Source organism: Sesamum indicum, linkage group LG2, assembly GCF_000512975.1.
Source record: "Sesamum indicum cultivar Zhongzhi No. 13 linkage group LG2, S_indicum_v1.0, whole genome shotgun sequence".
Taxonomy (NCBI): domain Eukaryota; kingdom Viridiplantae; phylum Streptophyta; class Magnoliopsida; order Lamiales; family Pedaliaceae; genus Sesamum; species Sesamum indicum.
This window is the reverse complement of record NC_026146.1, coordinates 6,038,307-6,059,209: the sequence shown is the minus strand read 5'-3', so window position 1 is coordinate 6,059,209 and position 20,903 is coordinate 6,038,307. Positions and strand designations below refer to the sequence as shown.

The 20,903-nt window shown below is 36.4% G+C and overlaps 1 protein-coding gene across 2 annotated transcripts; it reads right to left on the bottom strand.

Moving 5' to 3' along the window:
• LOC105155474 (putative leucine-rich repeat receptor-like serine/threonine-protein kinase At2g24130) lies at positions 16,467-20,363 on the bottom strand. 2 transcript variants are annotated; one of them, XM_020698685.1, is made up of 3 exons: positions 17,494-20,363; positions 17,323-17,374; positions 16,993-17,132 (listed from the first exon to the last, which is right to left on the bottom strand). In XM_020698685.1, the coding sequence occupies exons 1-2, from the start codon at positions 20,027-20,029 to the stop codon at positions 17,349-17,351; spliced, it is 2,562 nt and encodes an 853-aa protein (XP_020554344.1). In that variant the 5' UTR covers positions 20,030-20,363; the 3' UTR covers positions 16,993-17,132; positions 17,323-17,348. The 2 variants fall into 2 exon arrangements, with proteins under 2 accessions (XP_011069651.1, XP_020554344.1); XM_011071349.2 differs by lacking the exon at positions 17,323-17,374 and having other exon boundaries at positions 16,467-17,132; positions 17,494-20,331.

Here is a 20,903-nt window from a genome sequence, read left to right as displayed (position 1 = left end):
AGGATTAGTCAAGAATTATTAATTAAATTAGATTTAATTAATAATAGTGTTTGACACTAGCCTAAGCCTAGTTAAAAGGTGAACCTAAAGAGTCACACACAAATCATCAAGAAGGGACAAGGAATTAATTGGTAACCTATTCTAACAAACTCCCACTGGACCTTAAAGCCAATCACTCATTATTCTCAAACCCATCTTTCCAAGATGTTGAGCATGAGCAATCTGCGATACCGGCTTGGTCAATGGATCTACTATATTTCCTGTTGATGTGACTCAGTCGATCCGAACGTCACCTCTTCCCACCACCTCTTTAAGCGGATGGTAGTGTCTAAGAATGTGATTAGATTTGTGATGAGATCTCGGTTCCTTCGTTTGCGCTATAGCCCCGTTGTTATCACAAAACATAACCACTGGCTCGTCAATGCTAGGCAGTACACACAAGTCTTGGATATAGTTTTTCATCTAAACCGCTTCCTTAGTTGCTTCTGAAGTCGCTATGTACTCAGCTTCAGTGGTGGAATCCGCTGTCGTGTCCTGCTTGGAACTTTTCCAAGCTACTACACCACTATTCAGCTTGAATACAAACCTTGATTAAGACTTGGCATCATCCTCATCAGACTGGAAGCTAGCGTCGTTGTAGCCTTCCAAAATCAACACTCCACCACCATAAACCAAGAACATATATTTAGTCCTTCTCAGGTACTTTAGTATGGTCTTAACTATAGTCCAGTGAGCCTCACCGGCACATCCCTGATATCTGCTTGTTACGCTCAAAGCAAAAGCGACATCTGGTCTTGTGCACTGCACAACATACTGTATGTTGCCTACTGCTGAAGCATAGGGTATGTCAAATATTTTTCTAAACTCCTCATCAGTCTTTGGAGACTGCTTTTCGAATAGCTTAACCCCATGCCTCATAGGAAGGAATCCTCGTTTGGAGCTTTCCATCTTGAATCTCTTCAAGACTCTCTCAACATACGAGGTATGGGTCATTCCTAGCATCTTTTTAGATCTATCCCGGATAATCTTGATGCCTAAGATGTAGGAAGCCTCACCCAAATCCTTCATGGAGAATTATGTAGACAACCATGCTTTAGTGTTACCTATCATCTTAACATCATTACCAATGAGCAAGATGTCGTCCACATAAAGCACTAGGAACGCAACTGAGTTCCCACTGACCTTCTTGTATGCACAAGGGTCAAAGTCGTTCTTGATTAAATCATAACCCCGTATGACCTAATCAAAATGAATATTCCAGCTTAGGTAAGCATGTTTGAGACCATATATGGACTCCTGGAGGTGGCAAGCCTTCTGCTCTTCTCCAACAGATGTGAAACCCTTCGACTGATCCATATATATGTCGTTCATTACGAACCTATTAAGGAAAGTCATTTTCACGTCCATCTGCCTTATTTCATAGTCATACCATGCAGCTATGGCGAGCATAATTCGAATGGACTTGGCCATGGCTACAGGCGAATAGGTTTCGTCAATATCGACCCCAGGTCGTTGAGTATACCCTTTCGCTACAAGCCTGGCCTTAAAGGTAGTAACCTTTCCGTCAGCTCCAAGCTAACGTTTGTAGACCCATTTACATTCAACAGGTTTAACACCCTTGGGTGGGTCAACTAACGTCCAAACATTATTTGAACTCATAGAGTCGATCTCGGATTTCATGGCCTCAACCCATTTTCTCGAATCGATATCCGACATTGCGTCTCCATAAGTCTTTGGATCATTATCTAATTACCAGTCAAACCCAGAAATCCATACCTCTCAGGCGGTTGGGACAATCTAGCTGACCTTCGGAGGACAGGAATACCGTCAGTAGGAACTATAGGCGCAGATGATGTCGCTACATCCATTTGAGGTGTTGCCTCACTGGGTTTCTCAAGGAGCAACTCCTCACGTTGGGTATCCGCTGGAAAATATTTTTCCAAGAACACTGCATTTCGTGAGATAAAAACCTTTTATTCGAATGGATCATAGAAATAACACCCAACAGTTTTCTAGATAACCCACGAACCTACACAAACTAGACCTTGAGTCCAGTTTGTCTCCCACTAGTCTCATGACGTATGCAGGCCTACCCCACACTCCCAAGTACTTGTAGGATGCAAGCGTGCCATGCTATATCTGATATGACGTTTGGGCCAAGGTATTAGAAGGCGCCATATGCAACAACTTGGCTTCCGCCTCAAGAGCATATCCCTAGAAGGAAGGGCAGTTCGGTAAAACTCACCATGGACAAAACTATGTCCAACAAGGTTCGGTTCCTCCTTTAAGAAACCCCGTTAAGTTGGGTAACCTAAGAATTCCCCACTTAAATGCTCACCACCTCGGTCCGACCGAAGGTTTTAATTTTGTTGCCAATTTGATTTTCAACTTCAAGTATGAACTCTTTAAACCTTCAAAAGACCTCAGACTTGTACCTCATTAGGTAAACATAACCATACCATGAGTGATCATCGGTAAAAGTAATGAAGTAGAAAAATCCACCTCTAGCTTGTGTATTTAGTGGCCTACAGACGTTTGAATGGATCAAATCCAACAGACCACTGGCAAGCGCACTTTGTCCTACAAAAGGCTTCTTGGTCATCTTCCCTTTCAGACAAGACTCGCAGGCTGGTAGGTGATCCAAATCATCTATCTCTAGACTTTTTGAGTCTACCAATCTTTTAATCCTATCTTGAGAGATGTGACCTAGCCTGGCATGCCAGATCTGTGCGTTTTCTTGATTTTTAATTTTACATTTATTTTGAACAGTCATAACGAAATCATGCTGTTGGAGAATTTAAAGAACATTATGAAGTTTGCCTAGCAGATGTGAAGAACCATTCTTCATCAAATAAAAATAATTTTTAGATCATAAACTCAAACCCAACATTGTCTGACAATGAAATGGAAATGATATTCTTGATCATGCTAGGTACATAATAGCAATCTTTCAATTCTATCCTAACTTAATCCCTAACAGCTAAGTGGATTATCCCTACAGATTCAGCAGCAATAGCCTTACCATCACCAAGCTTTAAGACAAGCTCGTCTTTACTTAGCTTTCTGCTTCTTTCCAGCACCTGCAAATTATTGCAGATGTGAGCTCCACAGCCGGTATCCAATACCCAAGAAGCAGAGCTAGTTATCATGTTAACCTCAATAACAAATGTACCTATACTGGAGAGGAGCTTGGGGCACTCCCTCTTCCAATGGCCCTTTTCCAACAATGCATACAAACATCATTTACCTTTATTGACTTGGAACCCACCTTCCTTTTACCTTTGCTCATCCCCACCGGGGCAACAGGAGGGCTCAAAGTGCTTGTAGCGGCATTTGCCTTACCTTTCTTCCTCTTCCAGCATCTGTCGCCCTTGCCTTTTGCTTTAGAGGTCGAAGCCTCCCCCACCAACACCGATGGTGCTGACTTTCTGGTCATTGCCTCGTATTGGACCAACATGTTAATCAACTCGTTTATCATCTTCTCAAGCCTATTCATGTTGTAGTTTATGACAAACGGACCGTAAGAGGGAGGAAGTGACTGGAGGATCACGTTAATATACGTGTCATTATCAAGCCTAGCTTGAACATCCTTGAGTTTTTCCATGAGGGAAAGCATCTTGATCCCATGCTCTTGCACAGAGGATCCCTCAATCACTTGGTACTGAAAAATGCTTTTGTGGCGGCATATCTAATATGCCTATCCGAAACCGCATGAATCTCTTTCATGCGGAGCATTATCGACTCGGCATCATGGTGCCTATCATACTGTTTCTGGATTTCATTTATCATCGATGCTAGTACGATGCTGCAGAGCTTCCAGTTGCCCTCGTGCCACCTTTCAAACGTCACACGTTCTTCAGATGTGGACCCCTCCGGCAAGATCTTAGGAAGAGACTTATCCAGAATGTAAGTCTGGTTCTCGAAATCGAGGATAATTCTCATATTTCTAAGCCAATCATTGTAATTTATTTTATTAAATTTGTTTGTCTCCAAAATCATGGTTAATGGATTCTTAGACATCTACATTCAAAATGTAAATCAGAAATTAGCAACATTAAATACAAGTTAAGACATGATTTGTAGTCATTAATTGCTCCCACTATTTCTTCAAAGGCCTACAGCTCTCAAGTGGGGTTTCGGGAAACCAATTCCTAGTGGGCTTGGGATCCAAAAACACAATTCTCCATATCCCACTTTTGCGATTTACATGGAAAAAGTTTTGTGGGAGGTAACCATTATCATTCAAATCCAATGAGATTCCCAAAATATTTTAACTCACCTCTTCATGTGATCCCGAGGACTCCAAGAGAATCACATTACTCAGCGTTAGGCCCAACCCATCAACCAAATGAATATCTCAATTATCAACCCCCACGACTCGTGAGACAGGAAAACAGGAGCATATCCCATTTGTTCACTATAATAGTAGAGCTTTCTTCTATCTCAAATGCGCCACGACTAGTGACACCACAAAAGGGTAGTAGTAGCATCCACACTACATTTCTTGGATGGAAGGCCTAGAATTATCAAACCATTTAATTTAATTCCATTTTGGGCCTAATATTTACTTAGAGCATCCAAGTGAAAGTTCAAGTTAGTTGTGACCGAGACCTCATCATTATAACATTTTGCATGATAAAGTTTTAATGATTGAGTATAAACCCATTCCAAACATATCATACGTCAAAAATTAAAACATTTACCACATGCAAAAATAAGCGTAGCACGCCCCTATTAGATGATCACAAGCCCAATCCTAAGTGACCCACTAAGCCCCAGTGAGTCTATGGTCAATTTAGGTTGTGGCCTAACTATTACAAAATAGTAACCCGTTAACATTCTAATGGCCCTTCCTCTTTGTTCTTCTTGCTTCGTGAGCTCCGACTAACAGGCCTAGGTCTTCATCTTCTTGGAAGCTTACATTTATTCAAAATAAATAAAACCTCACATTAATTGCTAACTACACTCATTACAACTGAAAATGAAAACCCCAATCAGAAGTTGGGGGGGAGTACAAAAGGAGGAAGAAAGCAAGCGTTATTATTCCAAGGCTAAAAAATGAAAGAAGGAATTAAAACAAAGAGGCAGGCAGGCCTCACCCAACGTAAAATATTACATTCGGCCAATGGGCTTTGTGATCATCCCCATTGTTTATCCAATAAACAATAATTAACACATTTATATGAAATATAAACATATTAAAGAAATAAATACAATCCATGTATTTAACAATTGATATCCAATATCAAATACCAAATAAAATATAATTAAATTTAGAAAATAACATACTAATAATGCAATTAAAAAATGGATATCATCCATACATCCAATGTACAAATTTTCTTTTGTTCGTTTGGAAACTATTTTCAAATTAATTAAAGACCCCTATACAGCCACCACAATTGCCAAGATTTTCTTTGATCACATCTATAAATTACATGGGCTTCCTGTAAGTATAGTCACAGACAGGGACAGAGTCTTCACAAGCAAATTCTGGAAGGAGCTTTTCACTTTATCAGGGTCTCTTTAGATATGTCCTCAGATTACCATCCTCAAAGTGATGGTCAGACTGAGAGGGTGAATCAATGTTTAGAAAATTATTTGAGGTGCATGTGTCATCAATAGCTTAAGAAATGGGCTCAATGGCTAACACTTGCAGAGTATTGGTTTAATACCAACTTCTACACAGGCCTAAGGACAACATCGTTTCAGGCATTATACGGTTATCGTCCTCATTAGTTGTCAATTGGACTATATCTACAAAGTCATCACACTGGGGTGGATTAATTAATGTAGGAGAGAATTTAAACTCTGCATCTGTTGAAGGATAATCTCCATCAGGCCCAACAAAGAATGAAACACTATGTTGATAGGAAGAGAACAGAAAGAGAGTTTGAGGTGGGGAATGAGGTCTTCTTAAACTTCAACCTTACAGACAAACTTCAGTGTCTCTCAGGAGGAAGCTCAAGCTTTCTGCTAAGTATTATGGTCCTTACAGGGTTGTTAAACGGATTGGAAAGGTTGCTTATAGACTGGAACTTCCCTCAAGCTCAAAGATACATCTAGTCTTCCATGTCTCTTTGTTAAAAAAGAAATAGGAGCCAAGTACTTTCCCTTAGAGAACTTGCCAGAACTTGAAGATGAGATGTTCAAAAGTTATCCTGCACCAATCCTTGCAAGATGTTTAATCCCTAGGAATAATGCTGGTGCACCCCAGGTGATGATCCAATGGTCGCATTCGTCCCTAGATCAAGCAACCTGGGAGGATTATTATGAAGTTGCAGTCAAGTTCCCTGGTTTTGATCACTGGGAGCAAGGATCTCAGAAAGGGAGGAGTAATGTCACATTTGTAGCTAGAAATGCGACTTTGAAAGGAGGTCGTTCGATTTGGAGTTTAAACGAGAGCTGTGCGATTGAAGGCGGGATTAAATTGGGTAAAATTTGAGAAACTCTCGCGTGATACGTCGTCGTTTTGAAGGCTGATTAGGGCATCTTTCAATTAGGGAATTTTTGTCTCAGGTTTCCGATTAGGGCCGAACCAGAGAGCGCCACGTAGATGGCTGGGGAGCGAAGGAAACCAAGCTATTGCATTTTTGTGTCCTTGAAGAAGACGGGCACCAATGAGAAAGGAGCAAGGACAACCTGCAGTTTTCGTTTTTTGCATTTTCTTCAATGTATTTTCAGCTTTTAATAAAGAATTTTTGTCCCCATTATATGTAAATGCCATGGGTGTGAGTTAAGGTTCATATCAATGAAATATCACTCTTCTTCTTCCTTCTAATTTTTTTGTTTACCTTCTAAATTCGCACCCCCTATTGGTTACTTCATTAAATCTAATCTCAAGTCATTACAGGGGCTTATGTTTTTAAGGCTTCTAGGCTTGCAACATTTGCTTTGTTGATTTATCATCTGTGGCTGGAACGAAATAGAAGATCTTTTCAAAGTGTAGTTGTTAAACCTGAGTTGGCAGAGAGCCCCAGATCACCTCCACTATCGATACTGGCCACTTGTTGTGCTTCCTAAAGTTTTCAAATCGGCGGCGCAACCAGGATTTTTTTGCCCTTTTTAATTTAATTTAAATTTGTAAAAATTATATTTTTAATTTATTAATAATTACTTGTTTAGTTAAAATTATTTGTATTTTTTTTACATGTAATTGCAAATAAAAATCTGTTATGAAATTTAATAATATAAACGAAAATAATTTTATTGAAAAAAATCAAAGAAAATCCAAGGAAACCATGAGAAAACACTAATTCAATAACAACGTCGGGAAAACCTCTCAAATAGATTTTTCTTGGCAACCGTTGGAAAATGATCCACATTCTCCACAGTTTTTCAAATGGCATTCTAGAAAATGTTGTTAGACAATTTCCAACGAATTTTAAAACAATAGTGAAGTATGGTAACCTCTTATTTCAGAGAACCCTATTCGACTATTACAGAAATAGAGGAGTATGAAACTCCTTAATACAACTAATATTAAAGATAATTAATGAATGAACAAATCGTAAATAAAATAACAGATTTATGAATGGTGGGTAAGGTAAACCAGATCCTACGAACTCGGCCACCGAAAACTCAACGACTCATAAAGGTTCAGACCACGGCTGCACCACCACCAAGATCCGACGGAAACCTCAAGATCACTCAGATCTTTTATCAGTATTAACGTCATAGAGACTACACAGAGAAACCGGTTCACTCAAAATATTTTTTGGCTTACTATATTTCTAATTCAATTGTTGTCCTTCAACCGAAGGGGAGATCCCCTTTTTATAGGAGTAGGGGATCGAAGAAAGATAAGCCTCGAGGACTCTCATTGATTTGGTTAGAGAAGACTTCCATTTCTATGAGGAAACAACCAGAATCAGAAGTTTAAGGGAACGGGAGAGATTAGAAATAGTCAACCGTCGTATTTTGGTGGGTGGGCCTCCTAAGTGGGCTTTTTTATTTGGAGTCTTTTTGGGCCATAGAAATACAACATGCTCCACCTTGGACCAAAAACTCAAAGTCAAAGGTCCGGAGCCTTTTATGTGTGGATATGGTTTTTCATCATTGCCATGTCGTCCTCTATGCGTACCTGCATAGTTGGAAATGAGCAGCAAGAGGGGTAAAAACAGGTTTGGTATTTTCCATAGAAAATTTTTTCAAGATAGACAAAATATAAGTCCTTTGATTTAGAAGATTTTTTTATTCTTTTCTATCTATTGTGATATCCATTCCAAGGATCCTTTCGCATCACCAAGAAAATAGGACAGTCATCCACATATAGCACCAAGAAAATAGGACAGTTATCAATATACTTAAAATAAAGACAATGGTCATATTCACTTCTTTTGAAATTAAGAGAAAGCATAAAAAGATCAAACTTTTTGTTCCATTGTCGGGGAGACTGTTTCAAACCATTGAGGGATTTTTTCAAGAGGCACACATAGTCCGGTTTTGTTTTATCAATGAAGCCAAAGGGTTGATGCATATAAATATTTTCATCCAAGTCCTCATGAATAAATGCATTTTTCACATCCATTTATTTTAACTCCCAATTAAAGTGAGCAGTAAGAGCATATATAATGCGAACAGTAGTGTATTTCACAACGGGAGAAAAAATTTCATTATAGTCGATACCCTCTTTCTGTGTCTTTAGCTACTAACCTAGCTTTGTATTTTATGGGATTCTCTTCTTTAACCTTAAAGATCCACTTACAATCTACTAGAGAACATTCAGAGGGTTTTGGCACCAGAATCCATTTTTTATTATCCCTAAGGGGTTTTATTTCTTCCTCCATGGCACTAAATCAATTTTTTGATTTTATGGCTTCTTCTACGCTCATAGGTTCAGGAATTTCGGTGTTTAGAGCAACTTGATAATCTCTATGTTTTGAAGACATCCTAGTTTGTCTCCTACTTCTATCTCTAGCTAATTGGTAGTCATCAAGGTTTGTTTTTATGTTCGTGTTTTTTCGAGTGTTCTAAGTGTTGTTCTTCTAAGTGTTCAGGATTTTGTGCTTCTATCTCCCCCCCTTCTTGGCTATCCTCTATGCTATCCTCCATCTTATTAAAAGTGGTGTCGTTTTGGGCTATGTCTGAAGTTTTAAGGCAAGGTATCTCATTTTCATTGAATATGACATCTCTACTTATTAACACCTTAAAACCTGGCTGGCTTTGTACCCACAGCCTATACCCTTTGACACCCTCGGGATAACCAATAAACCCATATTTCACAGATCGGGGTTCTAACTTATCAGAATTTTGGTGCACAAAAGCAGAACATCCGAAAACGCGTAAGGCAGAAACATCAGGTTGTTTATCATACCATACAGTATCAGGAGACTTACCAAGCAAAGCCACAGATGGAGATAGATTAATCACATGAGCAGCAGTTAAGAGGGCCTCACCCGAAAAAAATTTTTGTAAACGAGAACTTACTAAAAGACACCTAACATTTTCTAGAAGAGTATGATTCATTCGTTCGGCCATGTCGTTTTGCTGTGGGGTGTAAGGGTTGATTTTATGTCTCTTTATGCTAAAATTTTCACACAAATCAGAAAAATTTTGGTTACAAAATTCAAGACTGTTATCGGTCCTAAGAGATTTGACCTTTTTACCAGTTTGGTTTTCCACCAAAATTTTTCATTTTTCAAATCTTTCAAAAACTTCAGATTTGTGTTTTAATAAGAAGACAAACACTTTCCTTGAAAAATTGTCAATGATAGACAAGAAATAACGTTACCACCATTGGTGGGTTACTTAGAGGGACCACAAACATCAGCATGCACATAGTCAAGAATGCAGCATGACATGGAGGGATTTAGGGAAGGTTTAACAGGAAAGTGCACACGATGTTGTTTTCCTAACACACAGTCATCATAGAATTTCAAATCATCAAGTTTATCATGTAGAATTCCTTCTCTTTTTAAAAACTCCAGATCTTTTTGACTAATGTGACCCAAACGTTTATGTCATAACAATGTTTATCACATTCATTTGCATTCGCAGCAAGAGAATCATACGTCACAGAACATAAGTAAAGGTTTCTCTTCTTTTCAGCCTTAAAAACGACCATGGAACCTTTCATAATTTTCATTTGCCCCTTTCCCCATCTTCCCTCTAAACCCTCTTCCTCAAGTGCAGCACAAGATATGAGATTACGACTAAGATCAGGCACATACCTAACATTTTTCAAAATCAGTTTATAACCATCGTTAAAATTATGAGAAATGTCACCAACATCTATTATCTCACATCGCTTTTCATTTGCCATAGGAACAAAACCACAACTTTCATTTTTTAAATTAGAAAATAAAAATTTTAAAAGGGCGCATATGAAACGTGAAACTTGAATCAAGTAACTACTCATATTTGTTCACAGAAAGCACAGAGTTCACTTCACATACCACAAAGACTTCACCATTTTGTTCCGAAACATTATTCGCATGTTCTCTTTCATTAATTTGTCTTTCCCTTTTTTCGGTTTTAGGCTTTCTCCATACCACAAAAACTTCACCATTTTCTTCCGAAACATTATTAGCGTGTTCCTTTTCATCGAATTATCTTTCCCTATTATCTCTTTTAGGCTTTCTACAATATTTTATGTAATGACCCTTTAATCCACAATTATAGCAACGTCGTTCTCTAGTCTTGTCATCTCTATAGTGATTACCTCTATGTCTAGATTTACTCTTGCTAGAACTCCTGTTTTTACTCTTGCTCCTGTTATTAGACCTAGATCCAGAATTTCTAAACTTAGACCTACCTCTTACAAAGTTAACCTCGTGTTGGTTTTGTACTGGTTTATTAGTCTTTAAGTCCATTTTCTTGCTTTTTAGACCAATAACACCGTTTCTAGATTAACACTATCCCTACCATATTTTAAAGCAACCTTGACATCATAATAGAAATCAGGAATAGCATTCAATAAGACAATAGGACAATATTCATCAATATTTTTATCTCCTGTCAATTTAATGTCTTGTATCAGTTTAGTGAAATCATCTAGGTTATCTTCTATGTTTTTAGACAAGTCCAATTTATACAAAAAGAACTTTTCAAGCAAAAAGAGTTTACTAGGCAAAGAGGTTTCTGTGTATAATTCTTTTAATTTTTCCAGAGTTCTTTAGCAGAGTTTTGTTTACCTACTTTTCTAAGTACAGAATCAAACAAATTCAGTATAATCGAAAAATACGCATACTCATCATTTTCCAACATTTTTTCTTCAGAAGTGTTATCAGAATATTTGCCATCTATGGTCTTGAAAACTTTTTGTTGTATCAAAATCTTTTATTTTCTGTTGCCAAATCGAAAAATCACTTTTTCATCAAAAGGTTGAAGATTATAACCAGCCATTTTAAAAAATATATATATATATATATTTTAGAAATCTGTTTTTAAAAATAACAGTTGGTTTTTAATAGAAATGTGAATTTTCAAAGAGAAAATTTAACACACTGAATTTTTTGGCACAAATACTAAGTAACAAACTTCACTGAAATTATATATCAAAATGGAGTCAAACAATTCCAAATGACCAAATTACTAGTGATTTTCTTAGTAATGTCTTCAAGAGTTTATCACAGAGAATGGGCCCAAAATCAAGAATGATTCACAGTAATACTAATGCACGGATTTATAGATTAATAATCACAATAATCACCGTTATCTCAATAACCACAATAATCACAATTATAGCAATAATAATCTCAGTTAACAATCACAAATTTCAGAGATCAAATGACAGATATATGTATAAATCACACAGATTTGTAGCGAACAAATCGCAGAAAATAAGTATCACGAAGATAATTACAGAGATATAATAATCGAATAAATCGCATAAATAGATATCACAAAGATATAACACCAAGAAAAATCAATAAGACTGAGGCTTGCAGCCTAAGTCCCGACCAGATACCCGACGTCCTCAAGGGACCGGCCAAGTGGGAGTTTAGGGGGATTTACCGCGGCTAATAATAACAATAATATCGACAGAAAGAAAATTACGGAAATAAAATAGGAAGGGTTTGAGAAGCATTACCATCACCAGGATCACCGGACTTCAGAGACGTGGCTCTGATACCACTGTAGTATGGTAACCTCGTATTCCAGAGAACCCTATTCGACTATTACAGAAATAGTGGAGTACGAAACTCCTTCATACAACTAATATATCATATAATTAATGAATGAATAAATCGTAAATAAAATAATAGATTTATGAATGGTGGCTCAGATAAACTAGATCCTAGGAACTCAGTCACCGAAGACTCAACAACTCACAAAGGTTTAGACCATGGCTGCACCACCACCAAGATCCAACGAAAACCTCAAGATCACTCAGATCCTTTATCAGTATTAACGTCACAAAGACCCACACAGAGAAACCGGTTCACTAAGAACACTTTTTGGCTTAGTATATTTCTGATTCAATTGATGTCCTTCAACCGAAGGGGACTTCCCCTTTTTATAGTAGTAGGGGATCAAAGAAAGATAAGCCTCGAGGAGTCTCATTGATTTGGTCAGAGAAGACTTTCATTTCTACGAGGAAACAAACAGAATCAGAAGTTTAAGGGAAGAGGAGAAATTAGAAATAGTCAACTGTTGGATTTTTGTGGGTGGGCCTCCTAAGTGGGCTTTTTTATTTGGAGTCTTTTTGGGTAATAGAAATATAACAAATAGTTAACCCGTCGAAAATTGTTGGTGCAAATAAAATAAAATCTGTCACAAATGCTGTAGGAAAAACAATCATAAATTAAATAATAGAAACCACTATAAAATACGTCGGAAAAGCTGTGGAAAAATTTTTAATTTCGTTAATTGTATGTTGAATGTATTTTCCAACAGCTTTTTTTTGGGTGCTCTTAGGAGAACTTTTCTAACAACTTGGTTTTTCATTCAAAATTATTCTTAACGTAAATATGTTTTTCAAGAAAACAATCCAAAACCATATCATATTTGTCCATTAATCCTAGATTTAATTTTCTTCTTAATCTTCTACATGCTTTACAATATATATAAATAGGGTTAAATTTCTTTTGACCCCCTATAATATAGCAAAATATCAAAAATTCCCCTATGAAATTTTTATCGTCACAAATCACCCCTATTTTTTTAAATAAATAATCACACCGCCCCCTATTCAATTTGAGTCTATTTTTTTAGATACAATGACTAAAATACCCCTTCTAGTCAACCGGTCAAACTAGGCTTATTAATTATATAATTATTTTAATTTATAATATATATAATTTATAATTATTAAAATATATAAATAATATATATAATTATAATTTATAAAAAAAATTCAAAGTTATAATTATAACCCCCACCGCTGCCCACTTTGTCCCCACCCCCACTCCCCACCCCTCACCGCCCATCTGGGCGACACAACCGCCCTCGCTGGAAATGGCAAGTAGTTATTTATAAATTTTTTTTTTATTATTATATATATAATTAATTTTAATTTAATAAAATTAATATTTTTTATTATATACATAATTAAGTAATTATTATATAAAAGAATATTTTAGTATTAGTAAAAATATATAATATTTTAATTAAATAATTATTATATAAATAATACTTAAATATTAAATACAAATATATAATATTATATATATTGAAAGTGAGAGAAGGGCATAAATATATAAAATAAATGATACTTTTATAGGAAAATCGCAGTCAAAAGGCATGTGGCCCAATTTTTGTATGGAGGAGTTTTTTTAACTTTATTTTATATCATATGAGGTATTTGATATTAATTTTTATAAGAGGTTTTTTTAATATTTCTATTATCACAGGGGTTGCTAAATTTTTTCATATATATATATAAGATCTTGCACGGAATTTCATTACAAAACATTGGAAGAACTAGATCAACAGCAGCCAAAAGTATGTTAGGTATTACAATAGAAGAGACTCAGAAAAAGATTTCATTCATGAACTCAGAGTCAATAATGCAATGATGATTAGATTCTCAACTAGTTCAGATAGTTATCAATATTTGCACAAACTTGAGCAAGAATATCAGTGGAAGGTGGTCCTGCAGGCCAAAAGACAAAAGTAATTGGCATTTCAACAAGTAGGAATCCAGTTGACATATTTTTATTCATAATGATCAGGATAGTTTTTCAGTAAATCACACTAATATAAACATTTAGGCCTTCAAATTTATTGCCTAAATAATTATTTTAGAATTTTAAGTGGGAAAATTCTAGGCCAAATTACATATTATCCATATGTTTTCAAAATTCAATTAAAAATCTCCCTATATTTTCAAAATAAGCAAAAAAAAAAAAAAAACTCTCTTTTTTCTTAAATATAGCACACTTGCCCCTCTCCGTTAATTGAAGTTAACGGCGTTAAATTTATTATCAAAAGATCGTTGTACCTTTATCTATGATATATTATTTCGTATTTTCAAGACCGTTGGAGTTTTTTTATTGCATAAGAGCTATATGACTCAACCAATACATTTAGATCTAATTTATTAGGGGTCAAATTTAACCAATTTTTATATGTATTATATTTATAATTATAATATATAAAATACTATTTATAAAAAAAAAAAAACAAAATGAACGTCACCCCGCCACCAAGCCCCCTTCCCTCCTCAACCCGGCGCCCCCCTCCCACTGCCCACCCCAAGCTCCCCTCCCCCGACCAACCGCCGCCCCTCCCACCTCAACCCCTCGCGCCACCCAACGCAGAGGGGAGCGACGTCGCTGTCACCCAACAGCAACGTCGAAGGCAGCGCTGTCGCCCCCAACCTGAGTGACCGCGAAGCAGCAAAGCCCAAGAAAGTTTATAACCTCTGGGCGACCGCGTCGCAGCGGCCGCCAAGGTCGCGGCAGTCGCCCAGGAAGCTTCAGGCGACAACGACGGTCACCCAATTCCTTTTTTATGTTTTTAATAAATTTAAAAATTGATTTAAGAAAAAAAAAATTTAAAAATGACAAGAAATTTTGAGAAAATTTAAGAATAGTAAAAGAAAGTATTAAAATTTTTGTTGTAAATACATTTACTAGTAAAATTTAAATTATTTATCGTAAAATAATTAATTAAAATATAATTAAATTAAATATTAATTCAAGTTAGTTAAAAGATGTTATTGTTATTGTTAATTAATATTTATAGAAAAATATTTAAATTATTAAAAATAAACTTAGTATATTATTTTTTGTATTGTGATATTAACATAATATTTTAATTTAAATTATAAATTTATTAAAAAAGTATACACATTTTTTTGTGTTTTGATATTTAAATAATTATATTTAAGAATAAAATTATTTATTGTTTAGGAGGGATGAAAAATATAAAAAAAAATATGAAAAACAAAAGTACATTTTGTCATGGTAATTTTAAACACAATATAAGGGTATTTTCGTCAATTGACAGCAAAAAAGGTCAAATCCCACAAAAAAGTCATGCCCACTTTCACCACTCAAGAATGCACCCCACCTTTAGTTAGTTTCTAATGAAACGGGGGTTTTGTGCTGTGTTTTAGAAATTAGAGGGAGTTTTTTGTTTATTTTTAAAACATAGGAAGTTTTTTTGCTATTTTTGCAAAATATAAAGGGTGAAATGCAATTTGGACAAAATTTTTATTTGGATTGAGTTTTGTCGGATCTCAACCAATTATATGATATTACCGTTCAAAAAGAGCTACCAATTACATATGATAAATATATCATACTTACTATTTATATAATTTGAATAAAAAATTTCCTATCAGGTGCGGCAAATCAGTTGATTTAGGAGTTATAGTGAGTTGGGTAATTCCAACTTTCCAATAATTAATTGCTTTCTGTGCCAAAAAAATAACAACTTAAGATTATTGATGTTAATGGTAGGCTCAAAGAATCGGAGTGCAATTTCAACTATGCAACGCATGATTATTTGCTTCTATGATTAATGACCATTAACATAATAAACTACTTGTCAATAGTTAACAGAAAATAATTAAATAAACACAGGTTATGCCCATGCATTGACAAGTTCATTTGTTGATAAGAAATGCTGGTAATGATATTTCTACTTTATTAAAAACCAACAAGGCTGCATTTGGTTGGCTTGCATGCATGTCTGAGTGAGAAACTTTTGACATTCGATGCTCTGGCGCCGAGAAAGAAACCGAAGTGGAAATTTGTACGTGCGTTGTCTTTAATTGTTGGACGAGTTTAAGAAACAGCATTGTATCTGTATTGAAATATGGATCTGACCTGAACTTTATAATGTTATACAGACGCTCTACTATAAATAGTTGAGTAGTAATTATAATTAATACCGAATTCTATATATATATAGAAGGAATTTGAGCAATCATGAACTTAACAACAATGTCGGATCGATCCACATAAAATTATGGGGTTAAATGCAATTTACCCACATGTGATATGTAAAATGAGCAAATATAGACGAAAAAAAGAATTAGAAAATTACCTATGTTTCAAAAATAAAGCCAATTATCGCCTGTCAAATGGTTTAAATAAATTTGCTTCATTTTTTAAAATAAAGTGGGTTGGGGTTTTTTTGCTCATTTCTCGTGAGGTAAATTGCATTTTTCCCAAAATTATGTATATTGTGTTTGTTTTCTTTTCCTTAATTTCTTAATGTGTTTCAAATTTGTATTGAAATTCTGATGGAAAAAAAAAAAAAAAGAAAGAATAGGGGAAAAAGCATAATCATCTATCAGAATGTTCTCGCTGCTGCCCATAAAGGTGTTGAAAAATGATCAATCGCTTAATTTGTTGAAGATTGTTCAATGAGTAAGGTTGAGGGAGTACAAAGATACTGCTTCAGAAGGCTGATTTCATGAGCTACATCCAGCATAGTTGGCCGGGTGGATGGATTGTACTGCGTGCAGATTAGGCCGAGTTCTATCAGTTCTAAGATAACGTCGGTCCATATCTTCCTGTCGTAAGGAACCAGGGCACGTGGCGCATATCTCACCATGGCTTCTTCAACAATTGGCTCAAGCTTGTTCGGATATCGACTCTTAACCCATTCGTGCGAGCTTGAACCTTCTTGGAAAAGTACGTCTGTGGGGCGTTTCCCTGTTACCATCTCTAATAAAAGAACCCCAAAGCTATAGACATCGCCTTGTGGTGAAGCATGCTTTCCCATTCCATATTCTGCCATTGGTACCACAAACAATAATTAAGTTCAAGAATCAGGGTAATAAGAGAACAGACTTTTAGAGGCAGAAAACCAGAGAGAATATTCAAACCAAAGATGGTTAAATAGAGACAAAAATTATCGTCCGAATTTATTAGTAAAATCTTGATAAACAATTGAAATGATCATGAACTGAAAAATGCACACCTAAGAGTTTGTGGTTCCTAATTATGTTACAAGGACTTGTCTACTGTTGATCCTGATTGTGGAAAACAGAAAATGATTTAGCAGTGAGGAATTTCCAAAACTGATGATGGCAATCATCCCCTAAGTTTCAAATAAGATCAGTATAAGTAAATAATCATTTATTTTAATTACCCGGAGCGATATAACCAACTGAGCCGCATAGCAAGCCATCTGTAGAGCCATAGGATGCTGAATCATCCAGAAAACCATCCGCACCTTTTACCAGTCTCGCAATGCCAAAATCAGTGACCAAAGCTGTCATATCATCGTCGAGGAGAATATTGCTTGGTTTAAGGTCACAATGCACCACTTTGACCGGAGAATAGTGATGCAGATAGGCCATTCCTTCTGCAACATCACTGCAAATCCTCACCAGCTGAACGAGATCCAGGCCATTTTTTAATCCATGGCTAGGATAAAGGTGATCCTCAAGGCTTCCATTTGGCATCAAGGGAAGAACGAGGGCCTTAAAATCTGGTCTGCTGCATGTTGTTATGATCCTGATCAAATTTCTATGCCTGGTTCTTTTCAAGACTTGGCATTCCCTCTTAAAGCTCCCTGAAATTTCTCCAGCTGCTTTAGAATGCAGCACTTTAACAGCTATCCTTGTGTTATCTCGAAGAACTCCCTTGTAAACGTGGCCAAATCTGCCTGATCCAATTAGGCTTGAGCCGCTGAATCCTCTGGTAGCTTCAATAAGCTGTCGACGAGAGATTCTTGGGTATTTTATCTCTTCTCTGGCTTCTCCCTCGTCTTTAATTATGGCCTTACCTTTAGAGATTGGCAATTGCCTTTTGAACTTTGATCTTAGTACTAGAGGATATCCCACTATACAGAAAATGGGAGTGATTAGTAATGAAAGGAGAATTGCGATCAAGAAGTGGCGAGCCCGTTTTTTGTGGCAGTCTTTCAGACCCTTAATGGAACCACAAAGCCCCTCGTTTCCCAGGAAAGAATTAACTGTTAGAGATGAAAATGCTCCCTTGTTAGTTATGTTTCCATAGAAGTTGTTGTAGGAAAAGTTGAGCAGTGTCAGAGTTGATGATGCCTGAAGAGATTGTGGGATCTCCCCACTTAACCGATTAAAGGAAACATCAAGTTCTCTGAGGTATGGTAAGTTTCCTATTTTTACTGGAAATTGTCCTTCCAAAACATTGTGTGATAAATTGAGGTACTCTAGAGCAATACAGCTTCCAAGTTGTGAAGGCAATGAATCTGACAGATTGTTCGACGATAGATCAATGGCTAGAACCATATTCATTTTGCTCAGCTCCAATGGGATAGGCCCATGGAGATAATTGCTGGATAAGTTCAAATACAACTTCAAACTACTCAAACCAGCAACTTCGCCTGGAATTGTCCCTGAAATCTTATTGTAGGAAAGGTCAAGAATTTCCAGGTTTGTGCATTTTCCAAGGCTCGGCGGAATGGTTCCCGAGAGCTGGTTCTCATACAGCAGAAGTCTTCTGAGCTGCAGGAGGTTAGCAAAGCTATCAGGGATCGTACCAGAGAGCTTGTTTCTCGACAAATCTAGAAGGCCTAAATGGGGCATATTGCCAAAAGCTGATGGAATGTGACCGGAGAGTGAATTATTCGATAAATAAAGCCTCTCTAGTCGTCCCATTCGGCATAGTTCAGAAGGTATTGAGCCATTCAAGAGATTGCTAGACAAGTTCAAGAGTGTAAGATTGACAAGATTTGCTATTTGTGGGGGTATTGAACCATAAATAAGATTAGTATCAAGATTAATCTCTACAAGAGTGGAGAGATCACCAATAATAGAAGGCAACTCTCCTCCAAGGTAATTTCCAGCCAACTCAATTTCTTCCAAGTTAGAGGAATTAACTAAGGATGCAAAAAAAGGTTTGAGGTCAGTGTTACCGTTATGACTCGAGAAGAGGTTGTGGGACAAGTACAGGATCTTCAAATACGGCATTTTTGTCAAAATCTTGGAAGGTAACTCTCCCGTTAGCAGATTCGACCCTAGTTCAAGCCACTCCAATTTTGAAGAGTTTGAAAGGGCTAAAGGGACTTCCCCCACAAAACGGTTCGACCAAAGAAGGAGATACCTAAGGTTTCTAAGCTCACATTGACTCTTCAAAGGAACTTTACCACTAAGTGAGTTGTTGGAAAGGTCTAAATACTCTAAAGAAGCTGAACCATTACAGAAAAGTGATACAGGAATTTCACCAACCAGTTTGTTACTTCCAAGATCAAGATATTCTAATTGCTTTAGAAATCCCACTTCAGCTGGAATCTCCCCATCAAGAAGATTGGATGATAAGCTGAGACCTCTGAGCTGGTAAAGAGAACCTAGCTCAGCTGGAATCCGGCCTTGCAAGAAGTTTCCAGACAAATCAAGAACTTTTAGCTCTGAAAGGTTGAAAAGAGCTGGTGAAATAGAACCATGGAGCGACTTGTGACTTAAATTAAGCTCCACCACTCTATTCCTATTCATTGCACACACTACACCTGCCCATTTGCAGACCGGAATATCAGAGGCGTTCCAGCTTTCTAAGGAGTTCCCAGGGTCGTAAGCGATGCCCGCCATGAACGACAGAAGTGAAGCACGATCATTCAAGATTTGAGCATCGTTTTCAGAATGTGCAACATAGAAAACTATGATCAAGGAAAGCAAATCGAACTTAGAAAACTTGCAGTATCCCATTAGTTCTTTTGATCAGTTTTGAGAGTTTTCAAGGAAGAAACTAAATCAGTTTTGAGGGTTTTCAAGGAAGAAACTAAGGTTTTGAAATGAACAATGAAACTCATCAAGAAATAGATTCGAATGTTGGAAATGGATGCAACCAAACTGTTGGAACTTATATATAAGAAGCAAATGCCTGGGATTTTATTTTTTTTTCTTTTGGTAATGAAAATCGTTTGATGCCTAACTGCCGTTGAAGGATCAAACAATACGTTTGGCGCCTTAGATTGTTGACAATCAACGTTCAACACGTGGGGACTCGCCGTATGGTCGTGTAAGAATCGTTAGATTAGCCGTCTGACATTTGGTGGTTTAGATGTTATTAGGCCTAACTATTTATATTTAATTGTTTTATGTTTCTTGCAAGAATTGAGTGTATTTAGTGGGCGATGAGTTGTTAGAATAAGATAATAATCTAGGTTATATTCACAGGCTTAGGAGTTTTAAGGATATACGATGATGATCATGTGGTGACTTTCTCGTTCTGGTATGCATGTCGGCTCTCAGCTTTATATATGTGCTTGTTGAGGTCATCATCATTTGGAGCTGACTCTTGCAAAAAGGGCTTAGTCTTAGTCTTCCAAATTTTAGTGCAAATTGTGTTCTTGTCAAACTCGAATAATATGTAACGAGTGTAAAACATAGATTATATTTTATATATAAAAGAGTAGATCTTAGCTATCCCTTTTAGAATTTGATTTAATTGTATATATTTTTTTATTATTTAAAAAATTATAAATACCCTTTCAAATAAAAAATAATTGTGTTTTCTTTAAATGGTGAACTTGACATTACTATTTTATCTTTATTCATTTTTTTTTAGATATAAAAAAAA